We start from the raw sequence: 21,815 nt of genomic DNA on the forward strand, positions 1-21,815 counted from the left end.
AAATCCTCTTGATACAATAACAATAATAAAACAAAAAGTTAATTGCTGCAAAAGTACGTTGAAATGAAATAACCATACTGTTTAAATAGATACTAAAACTGTAAATGTATTTAGTATTGAGATTGCTTTGTTATGAATCTTGTGGTTTCTTCCGTTGTTAATTAGAAGGGATGATTCCGGCTTGATGGATTTGATCGAGTTGCGGAAGTTTAAAGAGCGAATGATCAATTAATCAGGAGGCGTTAATATCGGAGGAAAATCCCCATTAAAGGGGATCATCATTAAAAAAAAAGAGTCGAGGCAGTTCATATTTATGCGACGCTGTGTATAAATTCACGAATCGGAACTGAAACACCGACCATGCGGAATCCGTTCGGCTTCCACTGAAGTGACATGTTTGAGATAACTTCAGTTCATTCGCTAATTCATTTGTCACAATAGACTGTATATTATTTCCTTCTATTTATATTTTTTTTTTTCAACTTTCTTATTTCCTCTTTTAACTCTCTCTCTCACGTCTCGTTCACCCTTCGCACACGGCTTTTACTTATGGTTGAGTATAGATTCGGTAATCTGCGCACTCGCTGAAGCCGCTTCAGCAGGTCCCCGTCACTTTCAGGGTGGCGCTAAACGCGCGCACAGCTAGCAAATCCCTTCTGTATTTCAGCCGCGTTTCAGTCCTCCGAGCGTACGAAAATGTTTTTAAAATAAGACCGCGCGAGAGCTTCACGACCTCAAAACTTTCAGACGACGTTTTCAGACGCGCTCTTCAAATCAACAACAACAACAAAAAAAAATACAAATCAAATTTACAACTGAGTTTTAAATTTACTTTTTTCAATTGGAAATCTGAAAGGAACATGTTGCAAAGTGATTGGAAATACTTGAAATTGTGCGGCACAGTGATTGTTTTTTGAATGTTCGAAAAAATGTGATCGTGTGAAATTTGTTATTAAAAAAAAGTATTATATATACCATCAGCATCGTACAGCAATCCACGCAGCGTATATACATCTGCATAATACATTCATAAGCCATGGCGTTCTGGATTTTTATGTTGTGTCTCAGCTACTGCTCACATCCAGGTAAGAATTGTAACAAAAATATTACAAATTATTCCCTTTCTATATAAAACGAAGCGATTTTTCAAGGGATGAAATAATGAATCATATTGTTTCATGGAATAACTTGTTTCATCGCCCGAGGTGGAAAAACTAATTACGTTACATCTCTCTCTCTTCACTGTTTTTCCAGTCTCTTTCATTCTTTTGCGTAATTTATAAATTGATAATATCCAATTAAATTCCGGAGCAGTCGGTACCTAATTAAAAGTTGCTTTTTATATAAATTAACTACAATTCATACCGTAAAACTAATTAGAAGCAAAGCGGAATAGCGAATGTAAATGTAAACATCAACGATTAATACAAGCTTCGAAGCAGACAATAGACTTTAGCTTTTGAAACTATTGTTATAACAAGTACATGCATTTTGGATCATCACTATTAAATTATATTTATTATAATATAAAAATTAATACATATATAAAAGTATAAAATAGAAGAATTTTAACAAACATAATTTATTGTTCCTATATACATACAAAGAGTTATTTACTGTAGATTTTCTGCTCCATACATAATAGTTTAATATGTTTTTTTAATTAATAAATTTGTAAAATTGTTTTGATTCTATAACGAACGGCGTTTTATATATATACAAAAAAAAATGTTTATTATGTAATATAGAAAATAAGTTACAATATATTTTCATTCAATACATATTTTAATTTGGTGGCTTTAATGAATATTTTAAATTGTAATTTAAAGTTAATTTGTATATAAAATAAAAGAAAATAGGTGATTATTATATAATGTAGTAAATAAATTAAAATTGAGTTGAAAAACTATGGTCAATAGCTTTTTGCATACGTATTTTTTTGTTATATTTATACAATACATTTTCATTCAATACAAATTTTAATTTTGTGACTTTAATTCACATTGTAAATTGCAATATACAATTCATTTGTATATTGTATAATAGAAAAAAGTTGATTATTATATAATGTAGTAAATAAGTTAAAATAGAGTGGTCAATAGCTTTTTGTATACGTAATTTTTTTGTTATATTTATTCATTATATGTTCATTCAATACCAAATTTTAATGTTATGGGTTCAATGAACATTGTAATTTAATTGTACTATATAAGTTAAAATTAGGTGGAAAAATTGTGTTTTAACACTTTAAGTTTGTGTGCAAATTTAAAATTTTGATAAACATTCTATTTGTTGTTAAATTTGTATAATGATTCGGATTTAATACACTTTATTAATATTATAATAGCTTACATATTATTGGAGATCGGTATGAGCTTTAGCCTCTTGCGCATTCAGAGGTTTACAGTTTGATACAAAAAATAGAAATAATAGTATAACAAAAATACAGGATGAGACAAAATAGAATAAAAACACAAATGAACAGGGCAGAATAGAGCGAAACATACAAACCAGAACTAATAGTAGGACAAAAATACAAGATGAAACAAAATAAAACAAAACAACAGAACAGAGCAGGATATAAAATAATAGAGAACTGAACTGAAAAAAAGCTATGGTATGTAGTTTAGGTCACTGGGGTTGGAGCTAAAAATTTTGGAGTGATGTCTTTAATAATGATGACAAAACAACAAAAAAAATGTAAAAGTTCAATGGTTGTTTGATGATGGATGCGCTGGGTAAATGTAGTAAATCAATGCTTATATTAAAGGCAAAATTTCGATGAATAAAAGAAAAAATGTTGATTTTTTTGATTATTTTTTTGTGAAAAATATGAAAATTCTACTTTATAGAAAACAAAAATGTACAATCTTTCTTGTTGTTTTAGATATAAAGGATTTTAATGAATTTAAAGGTAAATATTGAATATTTTTAGCTCAATTTGTAAATTATTAACAAAAATGATATTATTAAATACATTGAATAGCCAATAGCAAAAAATAAAAGTTTTATTGTGGATGTGATTTATATAGAAGATTTGGATTAATTGAAAGGCAACTATTCCATATTTTGAGCTAAATTTGTATAGTATTAATGAAAATGATAGTAGGAAACATATCAAACCGCGAAATATAAATAAAATAAAAATTGAAAAGTTGTGTTTTTATTGTTGTTTCATGGTGGATGTGCCGGGTTAATATAGAAGATTTGAATTGATATAAAGGCAAATATTGAATATTTTTAGTTTAGCTTAAGAAAAATGATATCATGAATTACAATAAACCCAGAAAACTAAAAAAAAGTTATATTTATGCTTATGGTGGATGTTTTTGGAAATAATACTTTTGGAAGGTAATTATTAATATTTTGAGTTGAATTTGTGAATTATTAATAATAAAATATATTTTCAAATATATAAAATTGTATTGACAATATAAAAGAAATGGGAAAAAACCTAATTTAATGGTGGATGTGGTTAATATAGAAGATTTGGATTAATTTAAAGACAAATATTTCACATTTTGAGTTAAATTTGTATAGTATTAATGAAAATTATAGTATGAAACATATCAAACCGCTAAATATAAATAAAATAACAATTGAAAAGTTGTTTTCTTATTGTTGTTTCATGGTGGATGTGTCGGGTTAATATAGAAGATTTGAATTGATATAAAGACAAATATTGAATATGTTTAGTTTAGTTTAAGAAAAATGATATCATGAAGTATATTAAACCCAGAAAAGTAAAAAAAAGTTATATTTATGCTTATTTTATGGTGAATGTTTTTGGAAGGTAATTAATTTGTGAATTATTAATAATAAAATATATTTTGAAATATATAAAATCTTATTGATTAAATCTAAAAGAAATGGGGATTAAACTGGGTATATATGGTTCATGCATCGACGTTATATCTATATATATATACGTGTGTGTTGTTTATATAGAGAGAACCGGCGGAGAATAATGCTGAGCTCATTGTCTTCTGTTTTTGTGAGGAGTCTGAGATCGGTTTCCGTCGGAACTGGAACATCATCTGCGGCCTTTTGTCCTTAAAACGTTGCATCCTCTTTTCAGTGAGGCCTTCCTCAACTTCCTCGTCCTTTTTCTCCTTCTCCTCCACCAACGCCAGTTAAGAGAGAGAGTAGGGACTAAAGGCTTCGTGCCATTCAAAAACAGTTCTAATTATCCTTGATGGATACTTTCTTCGCATCGGAAAACAAACATCCCGTGTCCCCTTTTCTTCCATTGCCCTCCGAACTCTTCCAACAAAGATTAGTAAAAAAACAACAAATAAAAATGCAAGTACAGAGTTGACTGTTGAGAGCAAAAATAAACATACCAAAAAAAAAGAAACAGTAAAATCACAGTAAAGTATAATAGAGCTCTCGCGGCACAATTTTCGTGCACAAAGAAAATCCGTCTTGTTTCCTTCGGTTAATAAAACCATTTCCTTCATTTTTTACTCTGTCAATTTAATTTAATATTTATATATATTAACAGAAATTTTTCTATATTGAAAAATACGAGTAAAATCGAACAATTTAAATTACTTTTATCCATAGTTCTGTTTATTGAAATATTTAAAAATGATTACATTTTATAGTACGATTATAATGATATAAATATGTTAAATAATATAATACATTCGTAGTGATTGAACCAATCATAAAAGTAATCAAGTATAGTTCTTACAAAAAAAAAAAGGAATTTTAAGTTTTATTTGAACTCGTAACTAATACGGACAAATAAATAAAACGCAAGTACTACCTATTGGTCAAAATGACCCGATTAAGAAATATTAACAGAAATAGAATAAATTATTATATTTTTACAACAAAAACGGGTTAATACTTATTATTTAATGAGTTTGTCATCATTTAAAACTGACTTTATTGCTCAAAACAGTATGAAACCAAAGTTATTCCAATTTGAAATCCAAATGTTGATGACAACGTATTTGCTATATATGGGTCACTTTGACCCGAAATACACTACAATAAAATCCTCTTGACGCTATTACTATGCTCTTGCTGGAATGCGCACTACTATATATTGGAATAGCTAAAAGGTCAAGACACATAATTAAATTACAATAGTATGCGAATGAAAACAAATATCAGGTGGGTCATTCTGAAGCATTTTTTTAAATTATTTTGTATTAGATTTTTTATAGATTTAGATATATTTATGATCATGAATACAGATTATGTTTGTTTCGATTATAATATGATTATAATTAAAACAATCAATTAATAATTTTAATAAATATTGTGAAAGAAAGTAATAAATTGTTTCCGATGAGAAAAAGGAACTTTTTCAATATCGTAGAATTTACAGTAAACCAGATCCGACGTGTTTCGTTGCAACTTCACTAAGTTTCAATTACCGGAAAAGCCGGTGCGGTTTGTTTCGGAAAATGCGTAAAAATCGCTCCCGTCTACCGAGATTGACAGGGCGTTTGGCTCGGCACGTCCTTCGGCAATAGATCACGATTATTCCAGGATGGTCAAATAATCCTGCTCCTCGAAAGTCCTGGGCGCCGCCGTGTGTTCACTCAACATTTACTGAATTTATCATACGAAGGCAGAGAGGGACTTTATATCCGATCCATCCTCGAGGAGCAGGGCGAGGGAGGCAGGGATGATGGATGAACGTTTTTAAACCGAATACGCATTTCCATATAGGGCGGATGATGATGATGGCCAACAAAACCAAAAGCTGAAGATATAAAGAGAAAAAATACTCTGCACGAGTTGGATGAGGTTGTAGTTGCAGCCCACTAAACGCCATAAATCATGAATAAACGAGGAAGCGATTCCGGGGGAGTAGTTTTTAATGGTAATTCTCTTAATTAGTTTGGAGGCGGAATCAAAATGACATCAAGATTAAAGTGGGCATCCATTCGTATCGGTCGGTCCCTCAGGTTTTTGTTTTCACCCCCACAGGAAAAGATTTAATTACCGAGTGTTTTGCTCTGCGACCTCAACCGCCACCTCATCCCCACTTTATTGGGACCATTAGGGTTTGCGAATAATTTATGTTATATATAGGGGTTCATCATCACTGCAAACGCCGTCTGCAGAAGATGTTACTGAAATTTGCGTACTAATGTTGCTGAACCGGGAATTCCCGGGTAAATTTCCCGGGAATTTTGGAAAAAAATGTGTTAAAAAAGCATTAATTGATGAGCGAACGATGGAAAGAAACAAATATTCTATTTGACGTAATTATCAATTTTCTCATGAAAAAAGTTAATAAAATCGATAATGATCTACGAAGAGATATGTATAGTGAACTATTAGTGAGACTTGGACAGTGGAGGGCTGTTCGAAATCAGCCATGATTTCATTTCCTCAATGTTCAAATTTCTTAAATCCCGAGATTTCCCGGGAATCCCTTAACCAGTTGTCTCGTAACTCAAGAATCAAAAAAAAAATTGAGACGGCGTATAGAACAAAAAATATATATAAAATAAGAAAGAAATAATGAGAGAAGTGAATGTTTACTTTTTGCGTAATTTATTAAGTTAATTTGGGACGTGGGCGGATGAAAATAACGGGTCGAGATGAGAAAAGAAAACAGAGTAAAAAATGAAAGAAAGGAAAAACGAGTTTTTCGTTTATTGTTTGTGTGTGTGTGTGTGTGCCGCTCGGAAAATTCAAACAAAAGTAATTATACTTTACAGTTACGCAAAGATCACCTTCGACCTTTGCGACGCCAGAACAAATCCACTAACTTTTGCTTCCAAATGCATACAAAAATAACATCGGAAGGCATTTTGATATGCATTATTTATCTCCTCATTTGCATTCTGCAAACACCGCTCATTCTTCTTCGAAGCTCTTTCCGTCTCTCCTTCTTTCATATATACATGATTTTTTCTTTTACTTCTATCTTTATTCAAGGAACCATTACTTAATTACTCGAGCTTTCTACGGATACTTATTCATTTCTTGCATTTTAAAATAAGATATTTATGTATGCACAGTCTACGTGCTCTTCTCTATTTTTTTAACCATTACTAAATTACTTTATTTTCTGTGGATACTTATTCAAATCTTACATTAAAAAAATTATAGTTATACATAAGTTATACTTAAGATCATACATAAGTAAGTTTTACTACAAAGCCATTTTATAAATTTAATTATATTTTTTTATTAGATCAAAAATGTTTACTTCCTAAACTCATTTCAATAGAACTATTACATAATTACTTAAACTTTCTGCACATAGATTTTGTCTCTATAATCTTATTTTCCCTATTCAATTATTAAATAATTACTTTATATATTTTATGTCCGTGGCAATAGAAATCCCGACAATCAAAATCCCGACTATATCGAAATCCCAACTGTATCGAAATCCCAACAGTGTCTTTTATTATTATAATTGCTACAATTACATTTTTAAATTATTTAGAAACCTAGTCATATAGTCGGGATTTTGATAAAATCGGGATTTCGGTTGTCGGGATTGCGATACAGTCGGGATTATGGTTGTCGGGATTTTGATATAGTCTGGATTTCGATTGACGGGATTTCGGTTGTCGTAATTTTACTATAGATCCATTTTATGTGTATACTAAATCACCAATATAAGAGATACACAAATCTATTAATCATCATTATATCAATGGAAATATGAATATTTTATTATACAAAATATTTCGTACTGTTTACTTTTCTAATCAATTATGTAAAAAATAATATATTCTTGTACTTTCCAATATTTCTCATGTAATCTATTATTCTTATATTTTTTTAAATAGTACTGAATTACTCTACATTTCTGCAGGTTACGTATTATGTCTTGCAAATAAATTGATGAAAATCAATCCATTCGTACGTTTTTTCACAAAATAAATGAATTAAGTGAATATTTTATTTGTATTTGTTCATTTCTATTGAATTCTAAAATGTGAAACCAATTAATTGAACATTTTTATCAATATTTTTTAATTTTTATAAAACATAATTAACACATATCTACATAATATGTAGTAAAGAAAAGATGGATACATGTTTCTTCTTTAATAATCACTTTGTTACGCGTCTTTTGTATTATTATATGCATGTTTTTTTCAGACAATTATTTTTTTTCAAATCTCTGTTTAGAAAACATAGAAAAACTAAGCTGAGATTATTAAAAGCTAAACGAGTAATACTAAACCTAAAAAATAAAACGATGAGGTAAAAAGAAAGTTTTCCTTTGATATCATTAGTGAAATCCAAAGGGAATTATGATTTTGTCTTCAACAATTCTTAGGAGTTTCTCGTGTCCTCGGATGGATGGAATTTACGAGCGAAAGTATGTGATTTAATTTCTTGTTTATGCTCAAGTTTTTGAAGTGGTAGTGGTGGTGGGAAGGAATGGTGAAAGACGAGAATAAGCCGGACGAGAAGAGACCGTTATCTTCTCTCATCCTAGGCTCTCACCACCACCCATCGCCGTCTCCTCTCCTCTCCACCCCTCTTCATCCATTACGATACGAAAAGTCCGCAAGACAAACAATAATCCTTCGCAATTCCATCCACCATCCCGAGACTCCTTATGTATTTATTTTTATTTTTTTCTTTTCAAACACATTCTAGTTGGTTCTACCCTTTCTCTTTTGCTCTTACCATAACAAAATCATTTGCACTTGGTTGCCCGAATATTTTTATATATAAAAAACCTATATTATTAAGTTTACATATTTCAAATTGGTTTTCATTCTTCTTAACTTTTATAGGTATTTTTTCTTGTTATATTTTTTTCTACATCTGCAATTTACTATTAGTCTTTAAGATAATAGCTTTAAAAACGTTCAAATACTTTTGTATAGACAATTTTTAATCTCTGTATTTCCAATTAGATTTTATGAAAATATTTTTAACATTAAAAAGAAATCATTGAATATTGAAATTACTTGAAAATTTGATTAAAACAGAAATATATTAAGTTATTTATATTTGTTTTTAAGAATTTTTGGTATTAAAATGAAGATTACAACAAATTTTCTTTCGATTATTTGAAAAAAATAATAATAAAATATATACATGTAATTACAATTTGATTGATTATCAAAACTTTTATGCAAATATTTATCAGTTTTTAATAGAAAATTTTATATAATACATTTTTACTCTAGGAATTAATTGATTTTTTTTTAATAAAAATTATTATAAAATTGTATTTTGATCAATTGACAAGAAATTTTACTGTTTAATTTTCATCATTTTTTTACTGAAATAATAAAATTACATTAATTTATCAAATTGTATACTACAAAAGTTTTATGGATTTTTATGCCAATATTCATCATTTCTTAATGGATACATTTACTTGATACTTGTCCTTTCTTAATATATGATAATTGACATGAAGTTTTACTGTTTCAGTTTCTTCATTTTTTTACTGAAATAATAAAATTACATCAATTTTTCGAATTGCAAACTATAATTGTTCAAATTATTTATGGATTTTCTATGCAAATATTCATCATTTCTTAATTGAAACTTGTCCTTTTTTAATATATGATAATTGACATGAAGTTTTACTGTTTCAGTTTCTTCATTTTTTTTACTGAAATAATAAAATTACATAATTTTTTCGAATTGTAAACTATAATTGTTCAAATTATTTATGGATTTTTTATGCCAATATTCATCATTTCTTAATTCATACTTGTCCTTTCTTAATATATGATAATTGACATGAACTTTTACTGTTTCAGTTTCTTCAGTTTTTTACAGAAATAATAAAATTACATCAATTTTTGGAATTGTAAACTATAATTGTTTAAATGATTTATGGATTTTTTATGCCAATATTTATCATATCTTAATAGATACATTTATTTGATATTTGTAATTCATTAATATATGATAATTGACATGAAATTTTACTGTCTAAGTTTCTTCATTTGATACTGAAATAATAAAATTACATCAATTTCCTCTAATTGTTTCAACAATTTTTCATCCTCGTAACTGTAAACATTTCTTTAACAGATTATAAAACCATCGCTCACACAGATGTGTAAAGCTGATGACGTGAGCGCAATTCGTAATTACAAACGTCATTGTCATTGAAATTTTCTGTAGGCATTACCATCAAATGGAATTGAAAATTACGTGATTTCCAACCCCACATTTTTTCTCTCTCATTTTGTTGCCCCAAATTTACATTTCTAGCTTTCACTCCGAATAGAATTGCGGGTTGAATGTGAGAGGGTGGAGATTGTTTATCGCAGTTTGATCAATTATGGCATGCGCCTCGAAATAATGCTTGTCTAGAAATTCTACTCTAATGATTCAAAGCGTTTTTTCCCAAAATAAAAACAAAAATATATATAAAAAACTAAGTATAAACGAATCGAAACAAATAAAAAATATATACAAGTCACGTGCAGGTTGTGGGTGGAGTAGACACGCGAACTTCTCGAAGAAAATTCAAATATTATTCCTTTGAACCTTTTGATGTGAAATCTTCCGAAACGAAAAACGAAATATTTATTTTATTGTTGTTATTATTTCGATGCGAATGTGGGTCTACTAAGTTAGTTGTGATTCGTTAAATGTTTCAATGAATGGTAAAAAATCTATTTAATAATCGAGAATGGAATTGGTACGTTTGTAATGCGACTAAATTTTTTATGGCATTATTTATGTATGGACGTAACCAATCTGTAATTACTAAAATGTCTATAATAATGTTATTCAATGAAGGATTCCATTATTATGGATTACTTTTCAATGTTTCAAACTAATGTTATACATTTATATTATACACAAACGATAGAATTTACGATGAATATTTTAAGTTAGTCTATTACATGAAATATTTGTAATATTCGATTTATTCTTTGGTATTGAAGATACTTGGTCATTTGAACACTTTAAAACGAGAAATAAAATGATCAATAACATGTAGCAGAAATATGCACAAATATAATATTAAAAATCATAAGTTTAATTAACTTATATATTAGTTAATTAAACACAGATAATTAAAAAAAAAACGTTTAAAACAATAATTAAGACGATAAACGTAAAACTCTATAAAATATAAAGTGAAAACTAATTTCTCAATTAGTCCGGTTTCAATAAGTTCTGGATATTCAATATCCGCACTATTTGAGGTACTGTAATAAGTTTTAGAAGAATAAATCAAATATTAATTAATTAATTTTCAGAAATCTAAGTAATACGCTTTCGTTTATGAAATGTTTGGATCATAAATTATTTAATTTTGTAAATCTATATAAAAAGTATGAAAAATTAGTAGATTAAAATAAATTAGTTATGTTTTATACATTTTTATGTTATCATAAATATTAACATTTTAAATTTAGCTTAAGAAAAATTTTAATATTTTTTTTTTCTAAATAATGAAAAATACTAATTATTAACAAGAATCAAACAAATTAGTAATAAAGAAAACTTTTATTGGTTAACTACTTGAAATGTATATAAAACATAAAGATTTTAGATTCGCAAATCGGTTTATTTTAAAATTTATGTAACCATCTAAGAAATATCGATAATTTAAAAGAAAATAGGAGATTAATGCACTAATGCACTAATATATGTTCATAAATATATAAAATAAACATATTAAATTAAGCTTACAAAAAATTGTAATATATTTCTAAATAACAAAAAAAATAGAACTTTTTTACAAAAATCATACTAATTAGAAGTAAATAAAGCGTCTATTAGCTAATTACTTGAAATGTGTACAAAACACTTACGTTTTGATACGTAATCTGAAAAGTAAATATGTTTTTGATAGTAAATCGATTGATTTGAAAATTCATGTATAACAATCTAAAAAGTAATGATAATTCCAAAATAATAGCAAATTATTCTAATAATTATGTTTTAATTAAATTAGTTTTATATTTATATTATTATTAATAATATGCAAAATAAATTGTAATATAAATAATTATTGATTTATTTCCAACATTTTAAAGTAATATTACTAAAATTTTCACAATTTACCAAGCATATTTTTAATTGAATAATTAATATACATTACTATATAAATGTATGTAAAAAAAATGTATGAAAAAATAGTAGAATAGTATTAATTATTTATGTTTTCATTAATAATATGCGAAATAAGTAATAATATAAATAATTATTGATTTCTTTCCAATGTTTTTAGGTAACATTAGTGTTTTATATTGATAATGCATATTTTTAATTGAACAGTTAAAATAAATTACTTATAGCTCAAATAAAATTAAATTAGTTTAAAGTAGTGATTTTCATGACAATATTTATATATAAATGAAAACAATTTATAATTAATAAAATATGTAAAGTTATTGAAATGACAAACTTACTGAAAAACTAAAATATTGAATAAAAAATTAATTGAAGAAATTTCTTGGATAAAAAAGGTATATTTCGTCTTATTTTCATTGCAAAATCTAAAACTGAAATTCACTACATTTTTATTATGAACAATAAAAATTAAAACATCATTTGTTTTATATAAACTAAATAATTATAACTATTTCATATGTTACAATTTTATGTAAAAGTTAAGAAAGTCTTGTTTCTTCTGTACTATATGATATAAAAATTATCTTTATGATGTAACATATTTGTTTTGACGAAAAGTTTATAGACATTCATAAATTTTATTTCCCAAACTTATTCGAAAATATTTACAAATTTCGTATACAATTCTATTTATTTTAATTTCTCGAGAAGATTTCATATTAAATTTACTGTTTCTACTAAGTTTGTAACTCAAGTATTAAGAAATAATCATATGTGTGAACATTTTTCTGAAAGAAATTGAAAAATTCATTACTGAAAATTCACTACACATTTATGTAATATAATGCAAGCTTTTTTTTTAATTTCACGGGAATCAAAAGCAAATGAACCGTTTATAATAATATAATAAGTGAAAAATTGAATTATAACGTGTTCAACAAGAATTTATAACTCAAATAAACTTATTACTTTAATGCATTGCAAGAATGATGATTTTAACAAGTTTAATGCAGTGCTATGGCGTGGAAGTCATCCATTCGGTGCACACAGAGAGAAAGATGTATGTACGAGGGTGTAATCATGTCAGTACCATTATTTTTCACGCCCTTTTCCCGAGGGAATTAGAAGAACAAAAAAGGGGAGAAAATCGGGGTCGAAATTCCATACACAGTGATTACTATGATTGCGGTGCATTAAATACTTGTTTCATTAGAGCGAGGGGACGGATTTCCTGTCGCAATCAAAGAAGAAACCCTTTGTCATATGATATTTATGTATATTTAAAGATATAATAAGGCTTAAGGATGTCGACATTTTTTGTGTTGCGACGACAAAAGGCTTCTTTTAATTAAACGACTTTGAAATCTGAGACACACACTGATAAACTCTAAATTTACGTGACTAAGCAAATTCCCAATATCTTCATTCCTTTGATATCTTAAACCATACACGGCGGCAGCGGCGGGAATTATAAATTATGTTAATTACTTATTTATATTTAGGTTGGTAAGTTTGTAATTAGTAATCGACTTTGAAGCGTGTTTGCGTTTCGCGAGGATCAATAAACGAATGAGTTCTATTCGCATTGAATCTTCCCAACGAGGAAGTTTCGGTAATGGTTTCTAATTATTGAGGATTCATCGATGTGTTTTCCAGCCGTTACTCTTCAATTACGGTAATTAGGCGAAAAGTTACTTCTTCGTAAAGTTCGAATCAATATGTTTTGATGATTGAAACGGGAAAATCAGAAAATGATTATTACACATTTTCATTTGATAATTTTTGTTTTCAGATAACTTAAAATTATTTTTCTCAACAATCGCTGTAAATCAAAAATAAGTTAAAAAGAAAAAAATAACTATATTGAATTATTTTAATGTTAAATTTCTGCACACAATAAAGAAAAGTAATAAAATATTACTATTAAAAGTCAAAAATATAAACATGTAAGAGATTCCAGTTTTACGATTTAATAACGATGAAATTATGACTGTAATATTGTTTTTTTCCCGGGAAATATACATTTTTATAATTGCCGAGAATTCCCGGGAATATTCCTATAATTCTTATAGAATCTTTACATTCTTACCAAATCTATAAATTATACGTATTCTGCTTAATATATTAAACTTTAATTTAAGAGACTTAGTAATGATGAAATTATGAAAAAAAATATATGTTTTTCCAGGGAAATGCAAATCTTTGACATCATAATTCTTACCGAATCTATCAATTGTTCGTATGGTTTTTTATAATTTTTATAATAATAATATAAGATATTTCAATTTTCGCATTTAGCAATGAAGAAATTATGAAAGTAATATTATTTTTTTCCCGGGAAATACACATTTCTGTAATTACCGAGAATTCCCGGGAATATTCCTAAAATTCTTATAGAATCTTAGAATTATGGGGCTAACATTCTTACCAAATCTATAAATTGTACGTATTCTGCTTAATTTATTAAACTTTAATTTAAGAGACTTAGTAATGATGAAATTATGAAAGAAATATATGTATGTATATATATATATATGTTTTTCCCGGGAAATGCAAATCTTTGCATTCCCGGGAATGACTTCATAATTCTTACCGAATCTATCTATTGTTCGTATGGTGCTTTTGTAACTATAATATAAAATATTTCATTTTTCACATTTAGTAACGATGAAATTATGAATTATTTCCCGGGAAATACAGGTTTTTGTTTTTCCGAGAATTATACCGATAATTCCTACTGAATTTAGAAATTGACAACAAACTACTTAAAATTTCAGTTTTCTAATCTAATAATGATGAAATCATGAAAGTAATATATTTGGTTTCCCGGGATCTACAAATCTTTGTAATTACCAAGAAATCCCTGGAAAGACCTTATAATTCTTACAAAATCTATAAATTGACCGTAAGATGCTTAATTTTTTTAACGTTCATTATCATCTGCACATTAAACCGCTAATAAATTTATTGCTTAGAGAAAACTAAAGCGAGTGAGTTCTATTTTTTTGCTACAAGGAAATTATGGCCTTAATAAGAATTAATAGATGCGGTGGTGATGTGGAACGAGACGGTGGTAAAAAAACTAAACAAATAAAGAGGGCAACCAGCAAGCATAGATGCCTTAATACCCAACCAACAGTTATATAATGGAACGATAAATACATGTGAAAAGAAGAAGAAAATAAAGGCGGCCTAACTAATATTAAGCGTGCGCGCTTTAATAAAGGTTAAATGATCCGGGGGGCCGTTCGTTTTCACGGTGTAATGGCGGTTCGTCCAAACGCCCTCCACCCCCATGGGGGGACTCAAACGTAAAAGTTATTCTACGGAGACAAACGGAATTGTTTTTTTTCTTCTTTCTTCTCTCATTCTTTCTTTCTTGTAGCTTTCCACTTCTTCGCTCCAGCACAAACCCCACTTTTGCACCGGGAAAGGGAAATCCCCTCTGGCTTCTATTTCGTTGTGAAATATTGCGCGAAGATAACGCGGATGTTTCTTCCATGGAATCCCTGATAACATCTGTACGTGTCAGCAACAAATTCTCCTCCGTTCGCTCACATATTTTAAATATTTACGGGATTATCCATATTCGGCCCGAACAGCTCTGAAAAAAGAAAAAAATTACCGCGAATGAACAAAAAAAAATGTTTAATATATCTGGGCGAAACAATTTATGACTTTTGGTTGGGCTTGTGAAAAGAACAAGACGAGATTAAAGATTTCGCTCTTCTTCTGACGTGTTCTGCTGAATTTACTTGGAATGTCTTCAAAAAGGATTAGTTCACTTGACGTTTTTTTTATAATCCTCGAAGGACTTTTTCAAAATGGTAACAAAGCAAATAACAAATGCAATATATGACATATTTTTTATAAACCTGAAAATATGAAAAAAATGAATCCAGTGGAAATATCTTGCAAAGAAATACAAATTTTTATGACATTTATAATAACCTTAAAGAATATTTTCTAAAAGTTGATAAAGCAAATGATAACATATTATGTATTACTTGTTAAAATGTATGTAACTTTTTTGTTGTTAAAATAATACTTAAACATTCAAACATTGACAAAAAAACCACTTAATATTTAAGCTGATCAAATCAATAGGAATTTTATAATAAAATCTACTAATTATTACCTTCCTTGATAAATTATATCTCTACAATAGTTCTTCATTCATCTATAATATCATTATCTTATATTATAGATTTGAATAACATTATAATCCACACTTTTCTTTAATTTCTAATAAAGAAAATGCATTCTTTATTATTGTATAACTTGATACATTTCATGATTAATCAATGCTCCCTTTCTGTAATAATACCTTTCAGATGAAACTTTTCAAATTAAATTTTCTATTTTTACTTTTACAATTGAAAGACATTTGCAGGATAGATGTGCACGGATCTTTGAGCACTTGTATTTCTCTGTAGTCGAGGTCCTTCATCAAGGACACTCGAGACAAGAAGTCCCCATCCAGCTCGAGCAATTGCAATTACTAAGTTCATGCATTCGGCAATAAAATTAGTTAGAAAGTAATTGAACCATTTCACCTACGCTTTAATGAATTAAGTTACAATTAATACAACTATTGAACTTATTATATAAAACTTATTATATATCTGCAGAAACTAATGGAACAAATTAATACTAAGAAACTAATTTCATATATACAGCAATATCTTGTAAAGTTCGGCTTTGATCACTTGAAAATCTCATATTAAATTAAACTTCAATTCAGAGAAATTAGTACAGAAAATTATTATTTTATTAATAAATGTTCTGTTTCTTTTTTTTTCCCTTGTCCAATCAAGTCTATTGTTATAGTTCTTGTTTAGTGCGGAAACTAAAATTTTAGAGATATTTTTGTACTTAATTTTTCAAACGTTAAAGAAATAACTCAATTTTATTATACAATTTTTATAAACAAAATTATATGTAAAACGCACGCAATAAATATGGAATTGCATGAATGTTATTAAGTTTTTAGAAAATCCTAGATTTTATTTAAATCCTGAATGTATTAAATTACGACTTATTTTCAGGAAATACGTCAATATAAAGGGTGTCCCAAAAACGACTGACATTTTAAATTTGCCGCCATTTTTTTCATTGTAATACCAGACTTAAGATTTGTATATCATTAGTAAACATTGAGGATATGTTATGGAACAACAGTTTCGTAATTCGAAAATTAGTGATATGGATGCTTCAACAAGATGGTGCAACATGTCAAAGTGCCAATGAAACCAAGTGTGAATAAGTGCTGACAAGACAGGGTAGGTCATATATCAGATAATCCCCATATCTCTACTTTCTGATAAAGCAAAAATATTATCAATTATCAAATAAAAAATGTGTTTTATAAACAAAATAAAATATCAGTACATTTTGGGACACCCTTTATAATAATGTTACTAATTCACTAAAGTATTTTGCAAGTATTATTAAGAAAATGTGTCTGATGAAAATGTGTTGGAGGTAATTGAAATTTACAATAGGTAAAGTTATGCGTCGTCAGAAACTTCTATCTAAAAGGTGTATAAATTGGAAGAAATATTAGTTTCGGAAACTTTCCTCAAACTTATCTATAAATATAGATATATAAATTCATCGATTGTACTGAGTTTCTTATTTATTTTGTTTGCACAAAACGCTTTTACGAGGGAAGTTTGGTAACTCGATCAAAAAAAAAAAGTAAAAATCACGCTTAATAATCTCAGGTCTGGCGTCCAGTAGTCCATTTTCATTTACTTATTTCTTCTCCGACGTTTTGTATAATTGCGATACAGAGGTAAAACCAATTTATGTACATACACACGAAGATTTGATATTGATCAAATGGATGGGGATAAGGAGGGGGAGTTGATGAGGAATAGGCCAGGGTTTGTTGGGCCTACGACTGTAATTTACTTACTTACATGTCGGTAATCGTTGTTTGCATACATATTAATGCTGTATACTGAAACCCCAATTGCTCCAGATTCCTAATCGGAGCAATACCGTAAATCCATCAGGACGTATTTTTTTTTTATTTCCAAACCACTTCACTTTCCTCCCTTCGTTCCTCCACCACCGTCGTACGATTAAAGGGTCGTATTGGTGAACCGCTCTGTCGCGGAGTTTATGTTTTGGCAAACAATTTTCGCGCATTATTTCGTTCAAACCAACCCCTACTTCACACAATTAATGCCCTCGTAAATAATACTTTACAATGTAATTATGCAACGCTACTAGACCGAATAATTCAAAGGTCTCAACCCCAAAACCAGTTCTTCTTCTTCTCCATCGGACTGTTTCCACCCCTAAGGGAAGAGAGACCGAAATTTCATGAATTTATTAACCGAATTTCGACTATCTCTCTCCCTATATACTTGTGTAAATGAACGTGTGTTCCCAGCCTGTTCATCCCTTCTTTCTTTTTAGTTCACTGCTTTTCAACCCTTATTGATTTTGGGCAATTTTTTACGTATTAACCCGACGGCATCTTAAGTGCTATATAATGAGGGTTGAACGTACAATAATCGGTCGGTGCGTGACTTCATTTGTTACCAATTCCAGCGGGCCACGAAAAAATAATAATAATATATATGAAAAAAAATGGGAAAATAATCTTATATTTTTTTTTAAGATATGCGGCGAATTAAACGCACGCAAACCTACTTTTTGCTTTTATTTTACTTTTTTTTGTAATAATATATATGTAATGCTATACATTCACGGAAATAAAGTTTATTTCAGCGAATAAATTGAAAGCAAACTGTATACGTTTCGCTCGGTTTATTTTTTTTCTCCTTCAAATGTGAAATCCCACGACATATCGTGGTGCACTTCATTTCAGCTCTTATTTGCGGAGTCAATATACAATTACCAAGTAAATATGCATCAAAAAACCACATGCGATTAACTTGAAAGCAGATATCTTATTTTTTAAATGTGGATTACTTAATTGTGTTTATTCTTCTTCAAAACACCGATAGGATTTTATTTAATATAGTTGCCTCTATTTGTCAAAGTTATCTCATTTTGGTACATGCACTGTTGCCTAAATTGGACTTGTCAAATTGAAAGATAAATTGGAAAAATCAAGGAAGTAAAATCATATTTTGTTTTTAAACAAAATATTCATTTTTTTTTGTTGTTTGGTCCTTATTAAAGACAAAATCTGCATCGACAATACTCAACTAATTTGCCGTGACCGATTTTATTGTTACAAACTATTGGGTCAAAGTTCAACTATATAAAATGTTTCTTAAACTCTTTAGTTTCAGAAACAGTGATGAAAATCAAAGAAGTAAAATCATAAAACTTCGAACAAACGTTATATTTTTCATCTTAATTTTTTAACAAAGACAAACTCAGCATCAGGGATTCTCAATTATTTTGGATCAGATTAATGACAGCTGTCACATTGTGTCAAAATTTTAATGTTTTAACTAACGCTACTTCACATGAATTTAAATATTATTTATAATAATTAAGAAAGTGCAATAAATTAATAAATATTACATTTGTCTCCACAAAATGTACTGTATATATTATATTTGAAATTAAGCGAAATTAAGATTGACGTAACACTCTATAGCAATAATTACATTGAAAGTTACAATTTCACACTTTTATTATTCGTTTGAAAATTTGTAGTTTTATTGTGAGTTAGTTCACAAATTGAAGAGATTTCGTTTATGTAAGACACAAAATTTCATTATTATATGTCGCTGTTACAGTCTGGTTTATTATAACATCCTAAAGTGCACTTTAAAACAATGAGACACAATATAGTTACGTAACACAATGAAACATTCAAGTTTAGTTAAATGAGTTTTTACACAACAAACAACTTTTATTAATATTTTAAATATTATACTTACCATTTAATCAATATTATAAATTATTTCAGTAACAAATGTGGAGTTTTATTGGATTCTGTAGAGTTTATTTTATGGGAGACTTCAAATTTCATTATATAAAGTTACCATTAAAATCTCGGTTAATAAAATTCGCAAAGTGCACTTTAAACTAGCAGACATGAAAGCGTTATGCAATAATATACAATGTGTTCAATATTTGTGAAGACGAAAGTAAGCATTTTTAACTCGTTGTGGACGAACGGCGGATATATTCGCCACAATCGATTACATATGAGACTTCGCTTATGCAACATAATAATACACAGCAGTTTCACAAAATTTGATATTTTAAATTAAATAATATAAAGAACAATTCGATAATTCCAATTACAAAATTTTACTTTTGTTGGATTGTTTTGTAAAATGATGAGATTGTTTTATTGAATTGAAATGAATTTCATTATTTTAACTTACCATTAAAATCTGATTTAATAAAGTGGACAGTTTTAAAGCGTGTAGACACGAAACTGTTATGCAACCAGCACATAGGTTCGTGGGTTCAATAATTGAGAAGAACCATGTGCATCGGATCAATTATGTGGATCACGTACTAAGTTGGAGTAAGTATCCATGGATGTGATGTATTCAAATCCATTTTGTCAATTAGTTTCGGGTCGGAGAGGGGACGGATGGATTGGCTTTGAAGTCGTGCAAACTATATCCAGTTGATGTTAATTACTTTAAGTTATTTACGTTCGTGAGGGGGATGACGCAGGGCGGAGAGCGACGCTCGATGGGCGCGCAAAGTCCGCCTTCGATTTCACGCGACTACCCTTAAATTTTCACTCAACCCGCCCTTCGTGCATAATTTACCTGCAGCTTTTTTTTTCTTCTTTCAACTCGTCTCGAACCACGAGCGAAGTCAGTGAGAAAAAACGAACAAAGAACTAAGGGATTTTCAAACCACAATGAAATAGTTGAAGAATGTCAATAGAGGATATTGGAGTTGTTTCATTGTGACTACTTGAATATTATTTAATAATAAATTAAATTGAAAGAATATTTGAAATACAAATGAAGTGGAGAGAAGTGGAATATACAATTAATTAGTCCAATCAAAGCAACTGGTTTCTCAGAATGGACCACTTTCAATTTATTGTCAAGTATATTTAAAAAAAAAACACTTTTGCTTTTCTTTCAACATAATTTGTGGACCCAAATGTCGCATTTCTTTAACTTTCTTAAGATCTACAAATAAAATACTGGATCCAATTATTTATAACATGAAAATGTTGATGCAAGGTGACAGCTGTCATTTAGTTAGCAACCAAATGACAGCTGTCAATAATGCGATCCAGTATTGGATCAACTATTATTTGCCTGCCCAAAGGCTCATAGGTTCAGAATTAAAGAGATAAAGTATTGTAGTTATTAATAAAATAACTGAAATTTTTATTATGTTAAATTAAAAATTAACTGAAAATTTTAGAATTCGAAACTTCATATATTTTCACTATTTCTACAAGAATATAAAACAAAAAATATATAATACGATAAAATTTTAAATGTCAAATTGAATTATTTTTTAAATATTAAAAACAATTGAAATTGTCTATAAAATCTTCAATTCATAACATAATCCACTAAAATTATAACAGAACTGCAATATTTCAATTATAAATGGAAACATTGGAATGTTGATTATATTCTTGATTTTACAATTTAATAAAACAAAGTTTGAAAAAAATATTTTTATAATGCAAAGGAGAGAAATTTTTATATAATAAAATCATCAATTTGTAACAAAATTACAAAAAAAGTAATATTTCAACTTTGAAAAGAAACATTGGAATGTTTAACATAAATCCTTCAAATTAATCCAAACAATGTTGTAAAAACATATTTCTGTAACACAAATAAAGGCTGTTTATAATATGAATATACAAACGGAGATAAATT

The 21,815-nt window shown here is 28.3% G+C and overlaps 1 protein-coding gene across 5 annotated transcripts in view; it reads left to right on the forward strand.

The window, feature by feature from the left end:
* The first annotated feature begins 630 nt into the window (after positions 1-630).
* Positions 631-21,815, forward strand: part of LOC108563051 (T-lymphocyte activation antigen CD86-like) — a 270,481-nt gene continuing 249,296 nt past the window's right edge. For all 5 annotated transcript variants that reach the window (XM_017921604.1, XM_017921603.1, XM_017921606.1 and 2 more), the window contains exon 1: positions 631-1,085. In XM_017921604.1, the coding sequence (XP_017777093.1) occupies positions 1,037-1,085 (49 nt within the window). In that variant the 5' untranslated portion in view covers positions 631-1,036. The remainder of the gene's footprint in view (positions 1,086-21,815) is intronic.

This window comes from Nicrophorus vespilloides, unplaced genomic scaffold (assembly GCF_001412225.1).
Source record: "Nicrophorus vespilloides isolate i.1.1-1 unplaced genomic scaffold, Nicve_v1.0, whole genome shotgun sequence".
Lineage (NCBI taxonomy): Eukaryota > Metazoa > Arthropoda > Insecta > Coleoptera > Silphidae > Nicrophorus > Nicrophorus vespilloides.